The sequence below is a fragment of the Gorilla gorilla genome, chromosome 3 (assembly GCF_029281585.2).
Source record: "Gorilla gorilla gorilla isolate KB3781 chromosome 3, NHGRI_mGorGor1-v2.1_pri, whole genome shotgun sequence".
Lineage (NCBI taxonomy): Eukaryota > Metazoa > Chordata > Mammalia > Primates > Hominidae > Gorilla > Gorilla gorilla.
Genome location: NC_073227.2, coordinates 121343811 through 121363787, shown reverse-complemented (window position 1 = coordinate 121363787; position 19977 = coordinate 121343811). Strand labels below are relative to the sequence as shown.

The following is a 19977-nucleotide window of genomic DNA, read 5'->3' as shown; positions in this document are numbered from 1 at the left end:
CCAGTCTATGCCATTGATAGGATGCCATTGTCTAAAGAAGAGGAAGTACTTTTCAATTGAAATACCTAACAGGTATTTATCGGGAAGAGTAGGATGCACTGAATTTGGCAGAGCATTTATGTAGAGGCACGTAGAAATTCTGCCCTGGAGGTTCAGAGAGAGGCGAGGGTTAGAAATGTGGACATAAGGCTGGGTGCGGTGGCTCACGCCTGTAATCTCAACACTTTGGGAGGCCAAGGCGGGTGGATCATGAGGTCAGGAGATCGAGACCATCCTGGCTAACACGGTGAAACCCCATCTCTACTGAAAATACAAAAAAATTAGCTGGGCGTGGTGGCAGGCGCCTGTAGTCCCAGCTACTCGGGAGGCTGAGGCAGGAGACTGGCATAAACCCCGGAGGCGGAGCTTGCAGTGAGCCGAGATTGTGCCACTGCACTCCAGCCTGGGCAGCAGAGCAAGACTCCATCTCAAAAAAAAAAGAAAGAAAGAAAAAGAAATGTAGACGAGAGTAAACAACACAGACACAAGAGTACAGCAATGTAAGCTGATGGTCTTGCTAAAGGATAGCGTGAAAAGTGAGAGGAGGAGAATAAAGAATTCTTCAGAACATTGCTTTCCAATAGAAATAAAATGTGAGCCACATCTGTCATTTTAAATTTTCTAGAAACCACAGTAAAAGGGGTAGAAACAGAAACAAAAGAAATTATTATAATACAGTCTGTTTAACACAAATATCCAAAATTTTATCATTTTGACATTTGATCAATATAACACTTATTAAAGGGACATTTTCTATTCTTATATTTGTACTACATCTTTGAAATCCCATGTGTATTTTACACTTACAGCACATCTTAATTCGACTAGTCATGTCTCAGGTGGTTAACAGCCACATGTAACTGGGGCCTACATATTAGAAAGCACAGATCTGGAGATAGAAGAAAAAGATCAGCCTAGGAACTGAAAAGATGTCAGAGAAGGAGAAGGAGAAACAGGAGAAAAAAGCATTACAACACCTAGGGCAAAGAGTCTTTCAGGACGGAGGGCATGGTCATCAGAGGAAATTACTGCAGAGATATCAGTTTGAATGAGAATTCAGCAGAGATAGTTGGAATTGAAAAATGAAGAAGCTGCTAGAAACCTTTGAGGGCATGGCTTCCGTGTGAGGCAGGAATGGCAGTCACAATTAAGGGAAGTAAGGAATGTGGTTGAACAAGAAAGAAAAAAAGAGCAAGGAAGGAAGGAAAATGACCATCTTCTATGCTGAGGCTTTTGTAACAGTGTATCATTTAATCTTCATGGAAATCCCATAATTACAGTTGTGATTTTATAGATAAGGAAACTGAAGCCCAAGAAAGTTAAATGATGTCCCAACATCAGTCTTATGACTGAGATGTTAGCCTGAGTGTGACCCCCACAAAGATGTGATTTCCCAGAAAGATCTTCCTACTGTTGGTACAAAATTAAAATCTTGAAGATTAAAAAGAATACTTCAGATTACCGGAAAAGTTTTGTAGGTAAAAAGCTAATAATTTACTTGGCTTTCTCAGAGCATTATGGGTTGTAATTGTTTTTTTTTTTTTTTTTTGATGAGTCCCATATTTTGGGGGGGGTTTTGTTTTTTTGTTTTTTGTTTTGTTTTGTTTTTGAGACAGTCTCGCTCTTTCGCTCTGGCTGGAGTGCAGTGGCACGATCTCTGCTCACTGCAGCCTCCACCTCCTGGGTTCAAGCAATTCTCATGTCTCAGCCTCCCAAGTAGCTGGGATTACAGGAGCATGCCATCACACCGGCTAATTTTTATATATTTTTTAGTAGAGACGAGGTTTCACCATGTTGGCCAGGCTGGTCTCAAACTCCTGGTCTCAAGTGATCTGCCCACCTCTGCCTCCCAAAGTGCTGGAATTACAGGTGTGAGCCGCGGTGCCCAGCCTGAATCCCATGTTTAATACAGGATTTGACACCAAGATTCTGTATGTAGGAATTATAATCACTCATGAGGCAAAAGCCATATTTTGAATATGAATGTAAAAGAAAATTGTGTTCGTTCTTTAGAGGTACTCCCAATTTTCCCAACTCGTATTATCATTCAATATATTTCTTCATGGGACCTCTAGTGGTTTGACAGACCACAGAAGCTTAAAAAGTTTGAAATACCTGCATGAAAATAAACAATAATTAATTATCTCAAACCTATTATTTTTAAGTAAACTTTGCAGTAGAGGATACAGAAATCTAAAATATGGATTAACATTTCCATTCTCCATTCAACTTTTACTGTTTTATTTTTGGCAAATATTTTTGAAATGTGAGCTATGTACCAGGTACTGTTCTAGTCTGGGTGCTGTGGATGCAGCAGTGATTAAAGCAGACAATAATCCCTGCCCTCATGAGGCATGTCTAGCTGGGGGAGGGGGTGAGGGCATGGTGGGAGGGGAATGGAGTGGACAGGAGACCAGAAATAAGCAAGTAAACACACTGTATCATTTTTCAGGGGTGATAAGTGCCTTAGATAAAAATAAAATAGGCAAAGAGAGAAATAGTAGAGAAAGGGATTATTATTATTTTAAATGGCATTCCTAAGGAAGTTCTTGCTTAGAAGGCGATATTGGAGCAAAGATTAGAAGGCAGAGTGGGAGTGAGCCACACAGATGCCAGGGCAGGAGGATGACAAAGAAAGTGCAGCGCCCCTCAGTGGAGTGTGCTGCGTATGTCTAAGGAAAGTGGACATTGGTAGGAAATGTTGACCAAGAGATGGGTGCGAACAGGAGAGTGTGGGGTAGCTGTTTATTTTAAGGCCTTTGTGAAACCTCCCTTTCACCCATCAGGAGAGGAGAAGCCATTAGAGAGTTCTGAATACACAAGTGACAGGATTTGGCATAGGTATGAAAAGCCTCACCCTGGCTGCCATACTGAGAACAGCTGTGGGAGGAGGGGGCAAGAGTGTGACTTGGGTGGAGCAGAGAGACCATTCGGAAGGCTCCTGCAATCCAGGTAGGTGATGCTGGTGGTGAGCAAAAGAAGGAAGTCACAGAAGGCTGTATTTTGTATTATTTTATTTATATGAAATGTCCAAGAGAAACAAATCTACAGAAAGTGACTAGAAGTGATACAGGGCTGAAGGAAATAGGGAGTGACTGCTTAATGGGTATGAAGTTTCTTTTGGGCGTAATGAGAATGTTCTAAAATTGATTATGGTGATGGTTATACAACTCTGTGAATATATTCAAGACCATTGATTGAATCCTAACACTTTAGGTTAATTCTGTGCCAAGTTTATATCTCAACAAAGCTGTTGTCAAAAGAGATGCAGTAGTAGCCTTGTGAGAATGGTTAAACTAGAAATATTTTGAGGGTAGAGCCCTCAATTTTTGCTGATATAATGGATATAGAATTGGGATGAAAAGAATTAAAGAGTGATCCTTTACTCTTGAGTAACTAGAAGATGGAATTGCTAATTTCTGAGTTGAAGACAGATTGTGGAAGCAGCAGGTATGGGGAGAAGTTCAGGAATTCTGTTTGAGTCATGTGAGACACCTTCGTAAAAATTTGGAGTAGATAATTCTACATACTAAACTCTCTCCCTGTGTGTGTGTGTGTGTGTGTGTCTGTATGTATGTATATATACACACAAATATATGTTTGTGTATATGTGTATATATACAATTTGTATTTTAAAGACTTTTTTCTGGTTATATAGGATTGCAATATTGCTATGTGGAAAGAGTGAGTGGTTATTTAGTCATGGTTATTTAATTATGAGGATTTAACAATTCAAAATGATTAATAGTGTCAAGTAATTAATAAATATAATTAAAATAATGATGTACTTAAAACTGTAAAACAATTGTCATGCTGAGTAAGAAAATAATTTTATATTAGCAAATCAGTGGGGAAAGTGACTGAAAAAAAAAATCTGGGAAATTTTACCAGTAGGTTTATTGGCTACTTGCCATTATTTTATGTGTTTTTCATGTAACATCTAAATTACTAAATTCCTTAATTTCTCAAAGTCCACTGAATGTAATTCCTGATTCCCTAATCCACAAATCAGATTTTTTTCAATCTCCATATGCTCTGTTTTTTTATTCCGTCAAATCAAATCACTTCCACTTATTTTTGCTGATCCTTGGCTGAAAAACTTAACATCAGCATTCTCTATGGCTCACTTTTAACATACAGAATGCACAACAAACACTTTGTATTGAGATGCCTGATTACAAAATCAGAATGGTTTTCTTTATCTTCAATACTCAAAAGAAACAGAACCTCCCTAATTGGATAATGTAAACTTTATTGTAGCAATCGTTTATGGAACATTACTAGTATATAAATAAATTAAAATAAAGTATGTTAAAAAAAATTTAAAAAAAAGATCCGGAGAGCCAAGATAGAGGGAAATGTGGGTGCTTATATGCATTTTTTTTCCTTTGAGTCATTTCTTTTTCACAAAAGAAATTAAAAGTTAATGTCACCCCTCATTGTGCCTTCCAGAGAAGAGAGTGAGAGTGTGCTGACGCTGAAAGGCTTGACCCCAACTGGCATGCTCCCCAGCGGAGTACTTTCTGGAGGAAAGCAAACCCTGCAAAGCGGTAAGCAGGCTGATGGGTATGACTGTGTGCTGGGGCATCGCAGTCAGCTGTGTCATTAGAGCCCTGATTTATTCATTCATTTGAGCTCTGTCTTGGTCTTCAGTTCTTCTTCTCAGCTGGCAGAAGGGCTGAAACCCCAATCAGTTTGATCAGTCATGTCCAACATAATAGCTCCCTCATTCTCTGGAATGTGGTCTTTACTCCACCTTTCCCCGTTCCCTCATTCACATGTTAATCTACATATTCAGCCTAGCTACAGGACAACTCATTTAGGTTGCCTACATGCACAATAGGTTTGACTACTTTGAGCCACTCCGTTGTCAAAAACAACTTTTTAATCACATTTTTAATAAGTATTCTGGTTATCTGTTTCATTTATGAGATAACACACACACAACCACTAAAATATACCTGTATGTCTAGATTTTAAGGAGATGATTTCATTATCCTCTTGAATGGAAATTGGAAGCCATTTGTGTCTTTTCTCTGATTTATCAATTGAAAACAAGAGACTGAATAGAACCATATTTTATTTTTGAAAAAAGAGTAACATTTCCTTTATAATACAGATTTTGTGTTAAAATGTGTAGCTTTCTAGACCTGTGCCGTCCAACAGAGCTCTTTGTGATGGTGGAAATTTCTGTATCTATACAGAAGCCACATATGACTGTTGAGCATATAGGGAATATAACCAAGAAACTAAACGTTTTCTTTTATCTAATTTATATTAAATTTAATTTAAATAAGCCAGGAGGCTAGTGGCTACCATGTTAGCAGCACAGTCCTATATATTCTTTCACTTTTGTTACATTTGTTATCAATTTTAACTACTATTATTATTACATACAGTACAATTTTAACAATAGGAAATTGCTATTAGATGAGGCTTTAACAGAAAAAAATTAAAATGAAAATATGCTATTACATTTTTCAAAACATTCTCGGCCTCTTGCTTATTTTCCTGTATCTTTCTTTGAATCTTTTTTGTATTTTCTTTTCTGTCCCTGCCCTTCAACCTAGAAGACTCACTATTCTCATTTATGTTATTCAATAAACTTCTACATGAAGAGTAATGATCAACTTCATGAATATAGTATTGCTGAATGATCACATCATGGCTGCATCACATTAATTGTCTTTATTTTCAGATGAATATATTCCGAATCAGTGTCTTTTGAGTTTTTACAAAAAGACAAAAATTTTTAAAAGAAGGTAGGAAGATACATAGTATTGAGAAGTAAACGTCCCCTTTAAATTTACAGCTAGGAATTATTTTAACAACTTTAAAAAAAAAAACACAAAAGTTTTTCTACCAAATTAATTAAATATCTTACTAAAACATTAGCATAAATGGATCATTTACATGTCCAAAATGTACCATCTACCTAACTGACTGAAATCTAGTTTCTGATAAGCACATTTTAAGGCACAGCAAGTGTATTATCAGAAACTGTGGGCTTTAGAACACATTTAATAGTGTTCATTTAACATTCGCTTTAGAACATTTAATAGTGGGCAGTACATAGTTCTAATATGTCAGTGCTGGTGTGATTCTGGATGTTTTGCTTTACTTTTAAACTTACGTTACTTAAGTTTTTCCAGTTCTTTGTTTCATTTCCAGATTTTCACTTGTGTTTTTACTTAGGTTATTTGGTTTTCTTTTATTTTAAATCCATTGGTTTGTGTTTTTCTATGGTTGAACCTACACACAAACACACATACACATAAAAGACATATGGGTTGGAACCTTTCTATATGGGTTTGAAAACTTACTATATATTTTAAACCACATACATCGATATGACTCCAAAATGTATTGCCTGATGCCCTTCAATTTGTCTAAAAGGGTAGACTACTTACAACTTTGCTATGTACTCTCTCTCCATGGTGATAACCATTCTCCATTTTTATCATAACGAATCTAGAATCCACCGTAAGTTATAGTGCACATTTTGCAGTTGCTGTAGTTTTAAAATCTTGAATTATAAGAAAAATGCAAATTAAAGTCAAGGGGTAGAATTTTAATATTAAACATTTTGGAGTTACAGAGAAGTTTTGCATTTTAAGATTTCATTAAGGAAGTATAAACTAATCTTAGTAATATAGAAAGACTCATATACTTATATAGTGAAAGTTTAGACCCTAACCTTATTACAAAAATTGCTGATAAACCAGTGGGCTTTTCAAGTTCTGCCTCTGAAATATGCTGTTTCTGTATATTCAGTATTTAGGCTGCCTATTCTTTAAAATACTGATAGAATTATTGCCACTACTGGCACGTTACCACTTGATTTGTAACATTTTAAGAATTTTACTTCCAAAAAGGATATTCCACTAAGGAAAAGAAAACATAATTGGGCTTGCTGGAAAAAGAAGTCCAGATTATATCATTCGTTTCCTTTTTTCTTTTTCCTTCACCCTCTTCCTACCCACCGACCCGCAAATCTAGTAATGCCTGATGTGTTTATCTTTAAAGAGTCACATCCATTATCTCCTTAGACACCCTGACTTTTATTTCTCCTTTAAATTTGAATCTCCCTGCTTTTCCATCACATCAGGAAATAGTGCCATTTAATATTAAATAGTGTGAATGATCCCACTGATATTGTGGCACTGCTTCAAATTCTGCCATTTTGTCTGGCATTTTAAAACTAAATCACCAAGCATAGCAGAGGTTATATAGTATTCTGTGTGAGTCAGAAGTACAGTTGAGATTTACACAATCTCTTATAATTCAGTCCATGTAAAAGAAATTTTCCAAAGTGTTTTCCTAAAGGGTTAATTGTTTGTTATTTATTTAGTGGGAAAAAACCAAAACATTTAATTCAGATAGGCGTATCCAGCTCATAAATTAAATTTATAATTTCTGTGGCATTTTTTCTTTTCTTTTTTTTTTTTTAGCATTTCTGTTTGTTGTCTGTGCCAGAATCTAGCACTTACAGGAACATTAGTTCTCTTAGCTCCTTTGGTGGTCACTGATTTGTTCTTAGAGTTAAAAAATCCTCTGCTCATTTTTCTCATTCATTTTGCACCCCCTTTCTTCTCTTCAGCTACTGTTGAGGCTATTGAGGCTGATGAAGGTAAATTGGCCAGTCCCCTTTCTGTTGTACCTGCAACAGATAAGGGCTCTGCTGGGTGTATTCATTTTTTTTGCTGTAGCTTGTACAGAGTGTGTGGGTGTTGAGCTAACAGTTGTGGCTCAGTATTAACCAAAATGTTCTTGCTTTAAAGGGGAAAATGTCCTTCTATGGTTTGTTTGTTTGTTTCTTTCCCTTAAAGCTATGTTTGACTTTTGTATATGATGAATAGTACAATCACAGAAAACAAAAGGATTATATATTTTGAATGATGTGGGGTGGGGGTTATGGCAGCTGTTTTGACCAGTAGCTTATAAAACAATAATCTTTGAGCTGAACCATGTCCCTCCCTCAAATCACTTTCAGGCAGCACTGAAGAGAATAAAAATAGCCATCTTAATTCTAGTCTTCAGAAGTTTGTAGCCAAAGGAAAAAAATGTTCATTTAAATAGTGCTTTGTTGTAGTTCAACATTAATTTGTATCTCTAAAAAATATTCCAACATGAGACAGCTGTATATGAGATGAACAGTTCTGGTAATCTTAAATCAAATTGTAACCTACTGGTATTTGTATGAGAATTAACACCAGCAAAATATTATAAAAAGTTCAAAAGCATCTAGTGGCTGTGGAAGTGGCCAATAACAAGAATAGCAGTATCAAGTAGCACTCAATTGATCAATGTGTACTGAGTGTCTGCTTTGTGCCAGGCACTGTACTAGGAGCTGCAGGGGACATCAAGAAGTGTCCGTCTCCAGCTGTGTTCTAGCACTGCTCAAGGACAGTAGAGTCGACCCTTTAGTATTTGCTTTTTACTTGACTGTTGTTTAAATATATAGTTATAAGAGAACTGCATATCAAAATAGTTTTTAATATTATACATACCATATCCTTTGGAAATTTCAAAAATAATAATTTGAAGTTCCCCTTTAAAACAAAATTCTTCAGTTGTATTTTGTTCTTGCAAGGTAACTTTTTTGTTTTTCTCAAAATTATGTGCATATGGTCCTTTGGTGTGATATAAAAAGTGCCACTTTAGACTCTTCCAATTTGTACATGATTTGGATATGGTAGGGGAAACAATAGCACTGTAAGAGAAAATACAACTGCTTCCTAAATAGCAGTGAATAAACTGCTATTTATGTGGGAATTCTCTATTCCTCTTGGCAAATTCTAATCTGCAGTGTGCATTCTTGTTGATAGTTTGGCTGTTTTCTGTGGTTTCTGTGACTCTGTGTTGTGTTAAGTATACTACCAATGTAAATTGCTAATACCCATTGTCTGACCAGCAACTACAGCAGAGCACATTCTTCCATACCAGGATGACAAAAATGATTAGAAATGGAGCCCCATTCCAGAAGTATCCATTGTTCTAGCTAGATTTTTAATTTTAACACTCCCACCCTATTGGCTTTTAAAAACCTAGAAATTTCACTTTTACCGTTTAAATTAATTAAATCATTTCATAAATGATAATGATGACAAACTTTTATACCTGCTAATTATGATGAAATTATATTCACAGTTGTCTAAAAAAGACAGTAGAGTACCACTTCATGCTATTCTTTTGTATTTAAAAATAATTGAGTTAGTTTTCAGGGTGGGTGCTCGTTAGACAGCTCTATTATTTTGCAATTTATTACTAAATTAGAGAAGAATTAACAAGCTTTGCTTTGGGCCTTGGTCTTTCCCCATTTTCCCATCTTATTCCTCTCACAGTTGACTAATCACCATTATGCTAACCTTTAAAATGCAGAGGGGGGAAAACTATTTTTCGTCTTTTAATAAGTATTGAAACAACTGTGTGTATCTTTTAGGAATCTCATCCATGCTAATAAAAGGCACTGCACATTTGTGTAGGAGTGGCTGGTAAAGTTTCAGCTTGAAACTGCTTTCCTTTTTTTTTTCCCCCCCCAAATAAGGTTGGGAGGATAAAGGTACCATGAAATTATCCTTAATCAGCCATGGTGATGCAGCCCAATTGAGCATTGGTGATTGGCCCTGAAATATCTGGCTTGCACTTCACAGGGAGTAAAGCAAACTGATGTCATTGGTTCCCCATTTATGTGTTTTATTTGCAGCTCACCAGTTGGTGTACTCAATGAAGAAATCATTAAGTTTTTGGTACAAATGCCTTACCTATCTCTGTAGCACACTAAAGATTACTTTTTAAAAAAATCAAATATCATTCCCACTTTGAGAATTCCATGTTTTAATTGAATAGGACCAAAACCAGTTCAATTCATTTTTGCTAAATATTGTGAAAGGCATTTTTTTCCTTGTTATTATTTAACCATCACTTACATCTACATTGATCTACTGAGTTTTTCTTTCATTTAGGCAGTAATGGATACCAGATGAACATCAGTTTGACCTGTTCACTGCTGAAGGGCAGACAATACGTTTCTACCTAGTGACCTTATCTTGATTTTTTTTTGAGTTTCTCTTACCTTGTCACTCACTCCACATGCTTCCAAAGTTAAGTGGAGACAGGAGTTTATAATTTCATTTTTTTTTCATGTCATCATTGAGTTGCTTGTCAAGAAGTTCTTTCTGGGATTCTGAGATGGCATGGAAATGCCCCGGTTAATTCCTTTTCTAGCTCCTTTTAGCTCCTGCTTTAAGCCCTTTGCTAGGTTTTTAGGTATAGCAAACATACTGATTCCACTGAATTTGCCATTACCTAGCACAATGGAGGAATACAAAGAGGGACATGCTGCAGCCTGCCTAGGTTAAGGTGTTTGATGCTTATGATGTGGCCAGTTGATGCTGGTTCTAGAGGCTTGTCCCTGAAAGCAGCTTTCCTCTTTATGTGTCCACTTTGGATTTCTTTGATCTAAACTTTCATGAAGACAGGAGAAATGCTTACATCTTAATAACTTCAAGAGGACATTTTGGTTGGCAAGAGACATTGGCTGTTTTCAAACCTTTGGTTACTTCCGAGTATGGTAAGGAGTCTGTTGTGTGGTGTGCAGGTCCCGTCACTTTGTTCTTCACTGAAGGATTCCCTCTCACTGAGAAATCTCTAACATCACCTGCTGCAACAGCTGTGCCCTTTGTTTTCCTTTGGATAATCCTGGTTTTCTTTTTTTAATGATTTTCTGTTTAGCTATCAAAGGATTTTCACCACAACATAAGATCACTAGCTTCGAGGAAGCCAAGGGCTTAGACCGAATTAATGAGAGGATGCCGCCTCGCAGAGATGCCATGCCCTCTGACGCCAACCTTAACTCCATCAACAAGGCTCTCACCTCAGAGACTAACGGCACGGACAGCAATGGCAGTAATAGCAGCAATATTCAGTGACCACTTCCTGTTCGCTTTTTTTTTTTTTTTTTTTTTTTTTTTTTTTTGAGCTGCGGGGCATGATGGGGATTGCTGCATATCAGCAGTTGGATGTTCTTGCCTCTGACAGTAGCTTATTTGCTCTGGGGGCCAGGAATTGGATTCAGTTTACACTATCATTAAAAAAGAGGGAGAGAGATAATAAACTATATTTTGGTGGGGATGGTGATTAAACACCTCTTTTGGGTATGCCTTTTAAAAATGCTTATAGAGGAAAAAAATTTAAAAAAGAAAGCTAACGCTAGTATATACTGCAATGTTAGGGGAATGAACATGTTTTCCTACTGCATTGGGGACTTCTAGATAGGTTAATGAAAGGCCTTTTATTCTGTTACTGGACATGAAAACTTTGTCTAATTTCTTACTCTATTGTACGTTTACAGTCGCAGCACTAAAAATGGATGACATCAAACATTTTTAACAAAATGATGTACAAACTAAGGACTATTTATTGATAATGTTTTGCTACTCTTGTCAGACAATGGCTATAAACTGAATTAGGCAGTCTTAAAAAAAAAAAAAAAACAGAAAAAGAAAAAAAAGAACGTTGCAAATTTGTTAAAATGCCAAAAAGGACAGTTTAATTTTGTACAGATTATGCTTACCTCAGGTTTCTTTAGTGTGCTTGAATGCCCTTCTTTCCATATAACAACACTTATCTTATTAATTTGGCAATGGAATATCTTCTTTTCTTTAAGTTTTAAAAAAACTGGAATAATTATATCTATCTTTTTTGCTGTTTATGTTTAGGGGTTTTTGTTGATAAAATCAAGTCTTGGTTGTGGCTTGCTGAATTAAATATTTATGAGTGGTGCATTTTTAAGTATAGTGAACAAGACACCATATTAAGTACAGTGATAAAGCATCTATATTCTGTAAAAAAAAAAAAAAATCTGCCTATGCATGTTTTTTAAGAAAAAAAAAAAAAATGGCTGTATCGGCCTGTATGGGACTGTAATGCGCTTAGTGGTCTGACATATACTGGAAATGTATGTATACTGGCGTACTTTATATTCTCTAAAATGCTTAATGCCTTTGAAATTTTGTAATCAAAAAAAAGCTTTGAAAAAATCTAAAGGGGAGAGTATTCTTTAAAGTTTTTAACATAAGCTTGTCAGTGCACATGTAGATGGTTAGCATGTTTAGCAAACCTTGTGAAATTATAATAAGTTTGTAGTTACATGTGAAACTCTAAATGCATGGTAACTGTTAATGTCATAACAGTTTAGTTATTTTGTTCTGTTCTGTCATGTGCCACAAAATATGTACTTTTTTCACCTTTTTCCCTTTGTATATCAGTTACGGGTTACAACTGGTTCATTCTGAAAACAACAACAACAAAAGTCCATTCATATTTTTTAACAATTGTATAAGTGCCCAAGTAATTCACTACAGCCTAAAGCCTTGCCTTTGTAATTTGACTTCTGACATGTTGGCAATCAAAGCATGCACTTGTAACAATGAAAAAGAAAAAGCATTTTATATTACTACTCAATAAAATGTGCATGAACTTACAGAATTCTCATCCTTCCACTGAGTCCGCTGAAGGGATTTATGTGCACAACCACCATGTGACTTCTAGGTGCTGGCCCACCACCACACATCACAGGCTGATTTCCACAGGCTTCTTCCTAGGGGCCTCGTGATCTGAGGGGTGGTGCCTACTTCCACTGTAAGAATCTTGGTGGATTTGTGTCTCAAATCAGATAAGAGAAGTCTATTTAAAGAGCAGATGCCATCTTCTGGCTTCCTCAAGGAGCCAGTTAAGAAACCAGAGCATTCCTTTTTATTGAAAAATAAAATTAATTTGTTATCAGGTTGTTTCAGTTGTATTGGATGCCCTATCTGCTAAAGCAAAAAGTACTAGGCTACTAAGTGCATTTTCATCACAGAAAAGAGTTGCATTTGTATTAATAAGAAATTTGTATACCCACGCTTCAGCTACTATCTAATCACCCGAAGATTTAAGATACACCAAATTTCAGTTTGTTTGTAACATTGTTCATCTTTAGTGCACTTTGTTTTATATAATAAAGTATGCCTGTTATATTAAATAATAAGAATATGGCAATTAATTAGCGATATAGCATACCCAAACAAAGACGTTCTAGATATAGTCTGGCAAAGACTATCCCAAGTTTATTTTAATGAATTCAGACATTTTTTCCTGTGGATATTTCTCCATCCTAAAAAAAAGTGGCAACCAAGGAAAATATTTAGATGCAACTTACTAGAATGATGTGAAAGAAATGGTGATTCTGGTATCACGGTGTTTGTTTTCTTTCTTATAACTGCAGAGAAAATATCCTGACTAAAAAAAATTCATTTTTTTGGATTCCTTTCTTTTACAAATTGTGCTGAGGCAACTATGGCATAGAAATAAACATTTGACATTAAAATAAGCAGTTGATGTGAGTATTGCTTGGTCTTTCTGATGAGTGGTTAGGAAATTAATACTGTGTATTTTTCCATAATAGTTTGGTCTCTCAAAAAAAGTTGATAGAGAACTAGTTATTTATTCAAAAGGGATAACCTTTCTAGACCATCAATTATTAGGTTTCTCTCCTTCACTTTTGGAGAAACTATAGAAATCTTTAGTTGCTCATGCCAGTGTACCTCTGGTTACACACACAGACACAGACATACACACAGAAACAACCTCCTGTCCCCCGACCTCCTGCACCCAGTCCCCACGGTGACTTCACTCTCATGGGATTCAAACTCACTCAGTGCTGAATTTTCAACTGTTTTCAAGAACGAAGAGCTAGATTTGACTGACCCTACATCAGCTGTTTTTCCTGTCTAAAATATCCTCTACTTCTGTTCTCCGTAAATGGTATTTGAGAAAAAGAAAAATCTTCAGAGACCAAACTTGTGCGATGAGGTGAACGAACTGGAGGGGAAGAGAAACATCTCTGCCCATCTACAGTGTATGACTTAGGATGACATCAAAGCTGGAAGTATCTCGTGGCATCAGCCCAGAACGTGGTGTCATGGTGATGCTGAAACCCTCAGAATGGCCTTATCCTGAAACACTTCTTCCCTCTCACCCTCGCCACATCCCATGTGAAATAAATTTTAATACACATCTATTTTTCTACTCAATACCAGGGCCCCCAACATGAAGTCAGCCCCGTAGGAGGCACCATGGGAATGGTCTGTCTTAAATGTCTCACACTTTCACCTTACTACTTCATGTCTCTCACTCACTGGATCCCTCTTGTCACACTCCATTTAGAAAAGGGGACCTTTCAGTTTGCCCCACCAGTTTCTTCAAAACTGAAAGCCCCTTGGGTTGAACAAATTTGAGATCTCCGCAACTGAAGAGATGTCCTTTTCCCTTGTTATGTGGCTTTTTATTTTATTCATTGCTCAAACACCAGGTCTCTGCCATGTTCCTTTCACTGTTCTAGGTTCTTATTTTTTCCACATACACACACAAAATGCCTGCCAATCTTAACAACATACCAGTTTTTATTATAATGTTAAATGTCAGCATTCCATTGTACAGTGAGTCACTGTCAGGCTTAACACTGAGCTGCTCTTTTCATTTCATGGATATTCCTTCTTTATATATTTTAAGGTAATATTAGCCAGAAAAGCCCCTGACCAGGCCCTTTCAGGACAAATGTCTTTTTTAAAAAATGCATACATAGAAATGGGAGGCAGAAAGTAGTGAAAGAATTGTTGCACCTATGTCTGGCGATGGAATTTTGAAAAGGCAACATTGTCAAATCGGAATGCATGTGGGAGAATGGAGATCCAGCAGGAGAGAGAGTCTGCTTTAAGGAAGGACTGAAGAAACTTAAAAGGTGAGCAGCAGAAGTCATCATAGATACAATACCAAGTTGGTTATCCCAAAAGACGTTCTTTAAATCAGAAAGATGCCTAATTACCATAGGATAGAAGCTTAAGGAATGACTCTGCTTAACCAGAGAGTAAGCTGCAGGAGAGTGCAAGTGCCTCCCCTTTGCTGCAAGTGTTAAAACCTGGGCAAACTTTATTCAGTGCCTAGACACCTCCTGAGTGATGCTGCCTGGAAGGAGTTATACTGGATGTAGTTGAAGAAACTCTCTTCAAAGATAGACATTGAACTAGGTGATATCTAAATTACCCTTCAATCGTAAGATTCTAAATATCCATGCAATTATTCAGTCTTCTGAAAACACAGAACTTTGATTTGCAAACTGTTGGCTAGAAGCTTGTATTTCCAGGAATACTGACGTGGGACTGAGCTTTCTGCATCAACCAAAGCAGCTCTTTTATGTATGTTGCTGTATATCAGCTGAAAAGAGTCTCCACTAGATTATCAAAGTTTTAATTGACTATAGAATATTAGCTTAGAACAAAGTTGACTTAAACTTCACCCCTAAGGCATTTTTGTCATGTTATATTTTCAAATCTTTTTATACCAATTGCTGGAAACATTTAGGCTTCTCAACAACTCCAGATTGTCTGCAGGACTGCCCTGCAGAGAGTCTTACAAGGTGGCATGTAAGTGTATTCACGATCTGATTCCTGCCAATCTCATCTACCCCAGACTTGACCCTGAGCTTCGGCCATAGTGGACTTCTCAGAATGTTCGGAAGACACCAGGCTTCCTCAATTCTCTGGGTCTGTATGCATGCATCTTCTATGTGCAGATTTCAGATGTGTCTTAAATACTGGAATGAGTCATTTCCTCCTCTCTAAGCACACAGTATCCTGTACTACCTCCGTTTTGACACTTAATCCACTGCATGTAATTGTTTATTGTCTATCTGGCACTGCAGTGAGCATTGTTGCTATCTTTGCATTCTTAGGATGAAACACTGCCTGGCATAGTGTTTCTTGGAAGAAGGGGAGGTAGGGAAGGAGAAATAAAATATTTTTTGGCATGGCCTTATGGTGTGGGCACTCCCAGATTCCAAATGGCAAACCATTATTGAAGAACAGCTGAAACACTTACCCCATTTCAATGTTACCTGTTCTTTCTTGTAAGAATTTCCTGGTCCCCAAAGGTCTGGAGTGGAGCCTACATTTTAATAAGCATCCACCAAAATTCTTGTGGATCAGACAAGTTTGAGAAACCTAGTCCAATTTATTTCTAAAGCTAACTTAAATTTCAGTTCTATATTTTTATTTCTACAGATTTTCTAGCACAGGCAAATATTTTACTGCTTAACACGGCTGTTACACAAGATTATGCATGATTAATTTTCATTTATAGTTGTTTAATGGATATGAATTTACACAAAAATGTGGGAATTATTTAAGTATGTAATACAACACTCGCAACTAAAAAGGTTATGAGAAGAAAGCAGTGGTTTTGTTGTTGTTGTTGTTGTTTTAGTGTATTAGACTTCACCCAGAAAAAGGAGATAAGTGGTGGTGGAGTATCTGGAGATTCCTGGTGAAGAATCAATGAAAAAAGTTGCCTGTGCCTTGAAGAGAATGGAATGCTTTCATATTGAAAAGATTGCTTATTTCACACCACCCCACCTTACCATAACAACCACACCCATTATCACCATCAGCTTGCCAGAATTTGCTCACAAAATGCCTTTTGAATATATATTCAACACTGTTTACCTTCCGGAAGTTTTACCATGAGTCATTCCTTTGAGTTCAAAAGCACCTTCTCTAAAAATCTTTTTTTTTTTTTTTAAGATACAAATCAGAGAAGGAAACCACCAACCTTTGTCAGCTATTAACATCTTAGTAAAATTTAACTCATATGGTTCTGACAGGGCTAGTCACAGGCTAATAAAGATAGCTGTGTTTATGGAGAGGGGAAGGCCACAGCTGGAGCACGTGAGAGTGCTTGGGGAGAGGACTACCACCTGATCAACTGGGTGCATTATTGTGTAGCTATTTCTAATAGGCCTGTGTCAGAGAAAGGAGTACAGTGAAATTCAAGACAAAATCTAGTCTCTCACAATATGCAGTGGCAGTGAAAATAAATCAATGTGTGTGCCACACATACTCACTTCTGTATAGGGTTCTTGACACCAGTCCTGGCCTACAGTTAGGCCTGGGTTGGAATTTTTATAGCTCTGATACTTATTAGATGTCTGTGTGACCTTGAGAAACTAAGCTCTTTAAATCTCATTTTCTCCCTGGTGATATGAAGGCAATGACAGTAATTACTTAATAAGCTTTTCATGGGTTTCAAAAGGGATGATGCAAATAAAGTAGTAGGCGTGGTGCCTGGCAGAAAATAGGCACTCAGTAAACTTCAGTTATTGTTGTATTCAGCAGCATGCAGAGTCAAATGAGTGCTTCAGATATTCCGTAGGTGAAGATTGTGTATGCGTGTGTGAGCACCTGTGAGTGTGGTGGGCGGCTGAGAAGGTAGGTGTAGTCAGAAAAACCTAGGCAAAGCTGACTTGGTTGGAATCTTCCTACCTAGAGGAAAGCTGGAAAGGCTGCAGAGGGGGCAGGCATAGAGGGGGCTCCAGTGTGAGAGGAAAAAGTGAGAGCAGAGGAAAAGATCCAGAAAAATAGTGATATGTTGACCACTTGGTTAAAGCAAAGGAGGGGTGGGGCACAAAAAGTGATGAGAATGAGAAGCTAAGATGGAGCCAAATCAGTGTTTGTATCAGGAGGTATTTCGGCTGCAAGTAACCAAATACCTAACTGGGTTCAAACCACAGAGACATTTACAATTCCCAGACAAGGACATCTGCGACTTCGAGGGCCCAAGGTTAGTTTGGTGGCTCAACAGCATCACCAAGGACTGAGGCTGTTTCTATCCTTCTCACACTATTCTTCTATTGGCTTCCGTCCTTGTGGTTGCAAAGGATGGTCACAGCTCCTGGCATCACTTCCTCATGCAATACTGTTTGACTACTGGAAAATACTACCAAAGCAGCCTATAAATAAGACAAAACTGAATTCATTGCTTACCACAGTAATGTAACCACTACCTTGACAGAGGCATAGTAAATCTAGATGGGGAGGACAAAAGAATAATACTTATGATATATTTCTTTCTTTTTGTTTTTCTTTTTTTTTTTTTGTTTTGAGACGGAGTCTCACTCTGTCTCCCAGGCTGGAGTGCAGTGGCGTGATCTCAGCTCACTGCAACCTCCGCTCCAGGTTTCACGCCATTCTCCTGCCTCAGCCTCCCGAGTAGCTGGGACTACAGGTGCCTGCCACCACGCGTGGCTAATTTTTTTTGTATTTTTAGTAGAGACGGGGTTTCACTGTATTAGCCAGGATGGTCTCGATTTCCTGACCTCGTGATCCGCCTGCCTCGGCCTCCCAAAGTGCTAGGATTACAGGCGTGAGCTACTGCGCCTGGCCACTTATGATATATTTATTTTAGTTAAGGTGAATCTTTCCATGTAAGAGTCTAATAAGGACTGGACAAAGTTTATGACTTTGTAATTTTAAAGTGGTAGAAACAACAAGGGGGGAATTACTAAGTGAATTTTGAAGAGATAACAGTAAGTAGGTAAAAATAATAGGCTTTTTTTCCTCAAGTTTTTTAAGATATGTATACAATTGAAAACAAAAATTATAAAATTACAAGATGCTGATAAAAAAATCAAAGAAAACCTACAAAATAGAAAGACACTGAGTTCATTAGAGCTCAGTAGATTGGAAGACTTACTGTAGCTAAGATGTCAATTCTCAAATGAATTGGCTGTCTAGATTTAATGCAATCCCAATCAAAACCCTGGCAAGTTTTCCTTGTAGATATAGACAAACTGATTCTAAAATCTATGTATTGTAGAAAGATTAAAGAACTAGAATAGCCAAAATGTTTTTCGAAGTCCAACAAAGTTGGAAGATTCACATTAGCCAGTTTTAAAATTTACTCCAAATCTATAGTAATAAAAAATGTGGTATTGATGGAAGGATGGAGACATAAATTTGTGGAACAGAGCAGAAGGTCCAGAGATAGACTCACAAATGGTCAATTGAGAAATGTACAAAGATATTTCAATGGTGAATAGATAACTTTTCAGCAAATTAGTGGTAGACAATTGGAGATCCATTGGCAGAGAAAAGGAATTTGACCTCTACCTCATACCTTATACAAAAATTAACTCAAAATGGAACATGGATTTACAAAATCTAAAATACTAAGTATAAAATCTTTAGATAAAAGCATAGAACAATATCTTTGTGACCTAGGATTAGGCAAAGAGTTCACATAAATGACACCAAAAGCATAAACCAGAATGGAAAAAAAAAGATAAATTAGACCACATCAAAATTATAATTTTTTCCTTTGTAAAAGGAAGTGTTAAGAAAATGAAAGAACAAACAATTGTCTGAAAGAAAATGTGTTCGAATCACATGTCTATCAATTTGTATACAGAATATATACAAATCTCTCCAAGTTTAATAACAAATTTTAAAATGTGCAAAAGATTGAACAAACATACCAGACAACGTATATAGATGACAAGCATATGAAAAGAGGCTCAGTATCATTAGTTAGTAGGGAAATGCAAATTAAAGCCACAATGAGATACCACTACACATCTATTTGAGTAGGAAAAAAGAAACCTACACACAAAAAACCTGATAACATCAAGTGTTTAAGAAAATGCAGGGGCCGGGCGCAGTGGCTCACGCCTGTAATCCCAGCACTTTGGGAGGCCCAGGTGGGCGGATCACAATGTCAGGAGATCGAGACCATCCTGGCTAACACGGTGAAACCCCACCTCTACTGAAAATACAAAAAATTAGCCGGACGTGGTGGCAGGCACCTGTAGTCCCAGCTGCTTGGGAGGCTGAGGCAGGAGAATGGCATGAACCCAGGAGGCGGAGCTTGCAGTGAGCTGAGATTGCGCCATTGAACTCCAGCCTGGGCGACAGAGCAAGACTCTGTCTCAAAAAAAAAAAAAAAAAAAAAAAAAAGAGAGAGAATGCAGAGCAACTACAACTCTTATATATTCCTGGTGGTAATCCAAAAATGATACAGCTACTCTAGAAAACAGTTTCAGATAAAGTTACTATATGACCCAGCAAT

General features: G+C 37.1%; 1 protein-coding gene across 3 annotated transcripts in view; it reads left to right on the top strand.

Moving 5' to 3' along the window:
* PPP3CA (protein phosphatase 3 catalytic subunit alpha) overlaps window positions 1–13411 on the top strand; it is a 324214-nt gene extending 310803 nt beyond the window's left edge. For 2 of the 3 annotated variants that reach the window (XM_055385444.2, XM_004040195.5), the window contains exons 12-14: window positions 4492–4589; window positions 7640–7669; window positions 10774–13411. In XM_055385444.2, coding sequence (XP_055241419.1) covers window positions 4492–4589; window positions 7640–7669; window positions 10774–10970 — 325 coding nt within the window. In that variant the 3' untranslated portion in view covers window positions 10971–13411. The remainder of the gene's footprint in view (window positions 1–4491; window positions 4590–7639; window positions 7670–10773) is intronic. The other variant, XM_004040196.5, reaches the window with a different exon arrangement.
* Window positions 13412–19977: the final 6566 nt, after the last annotated feature.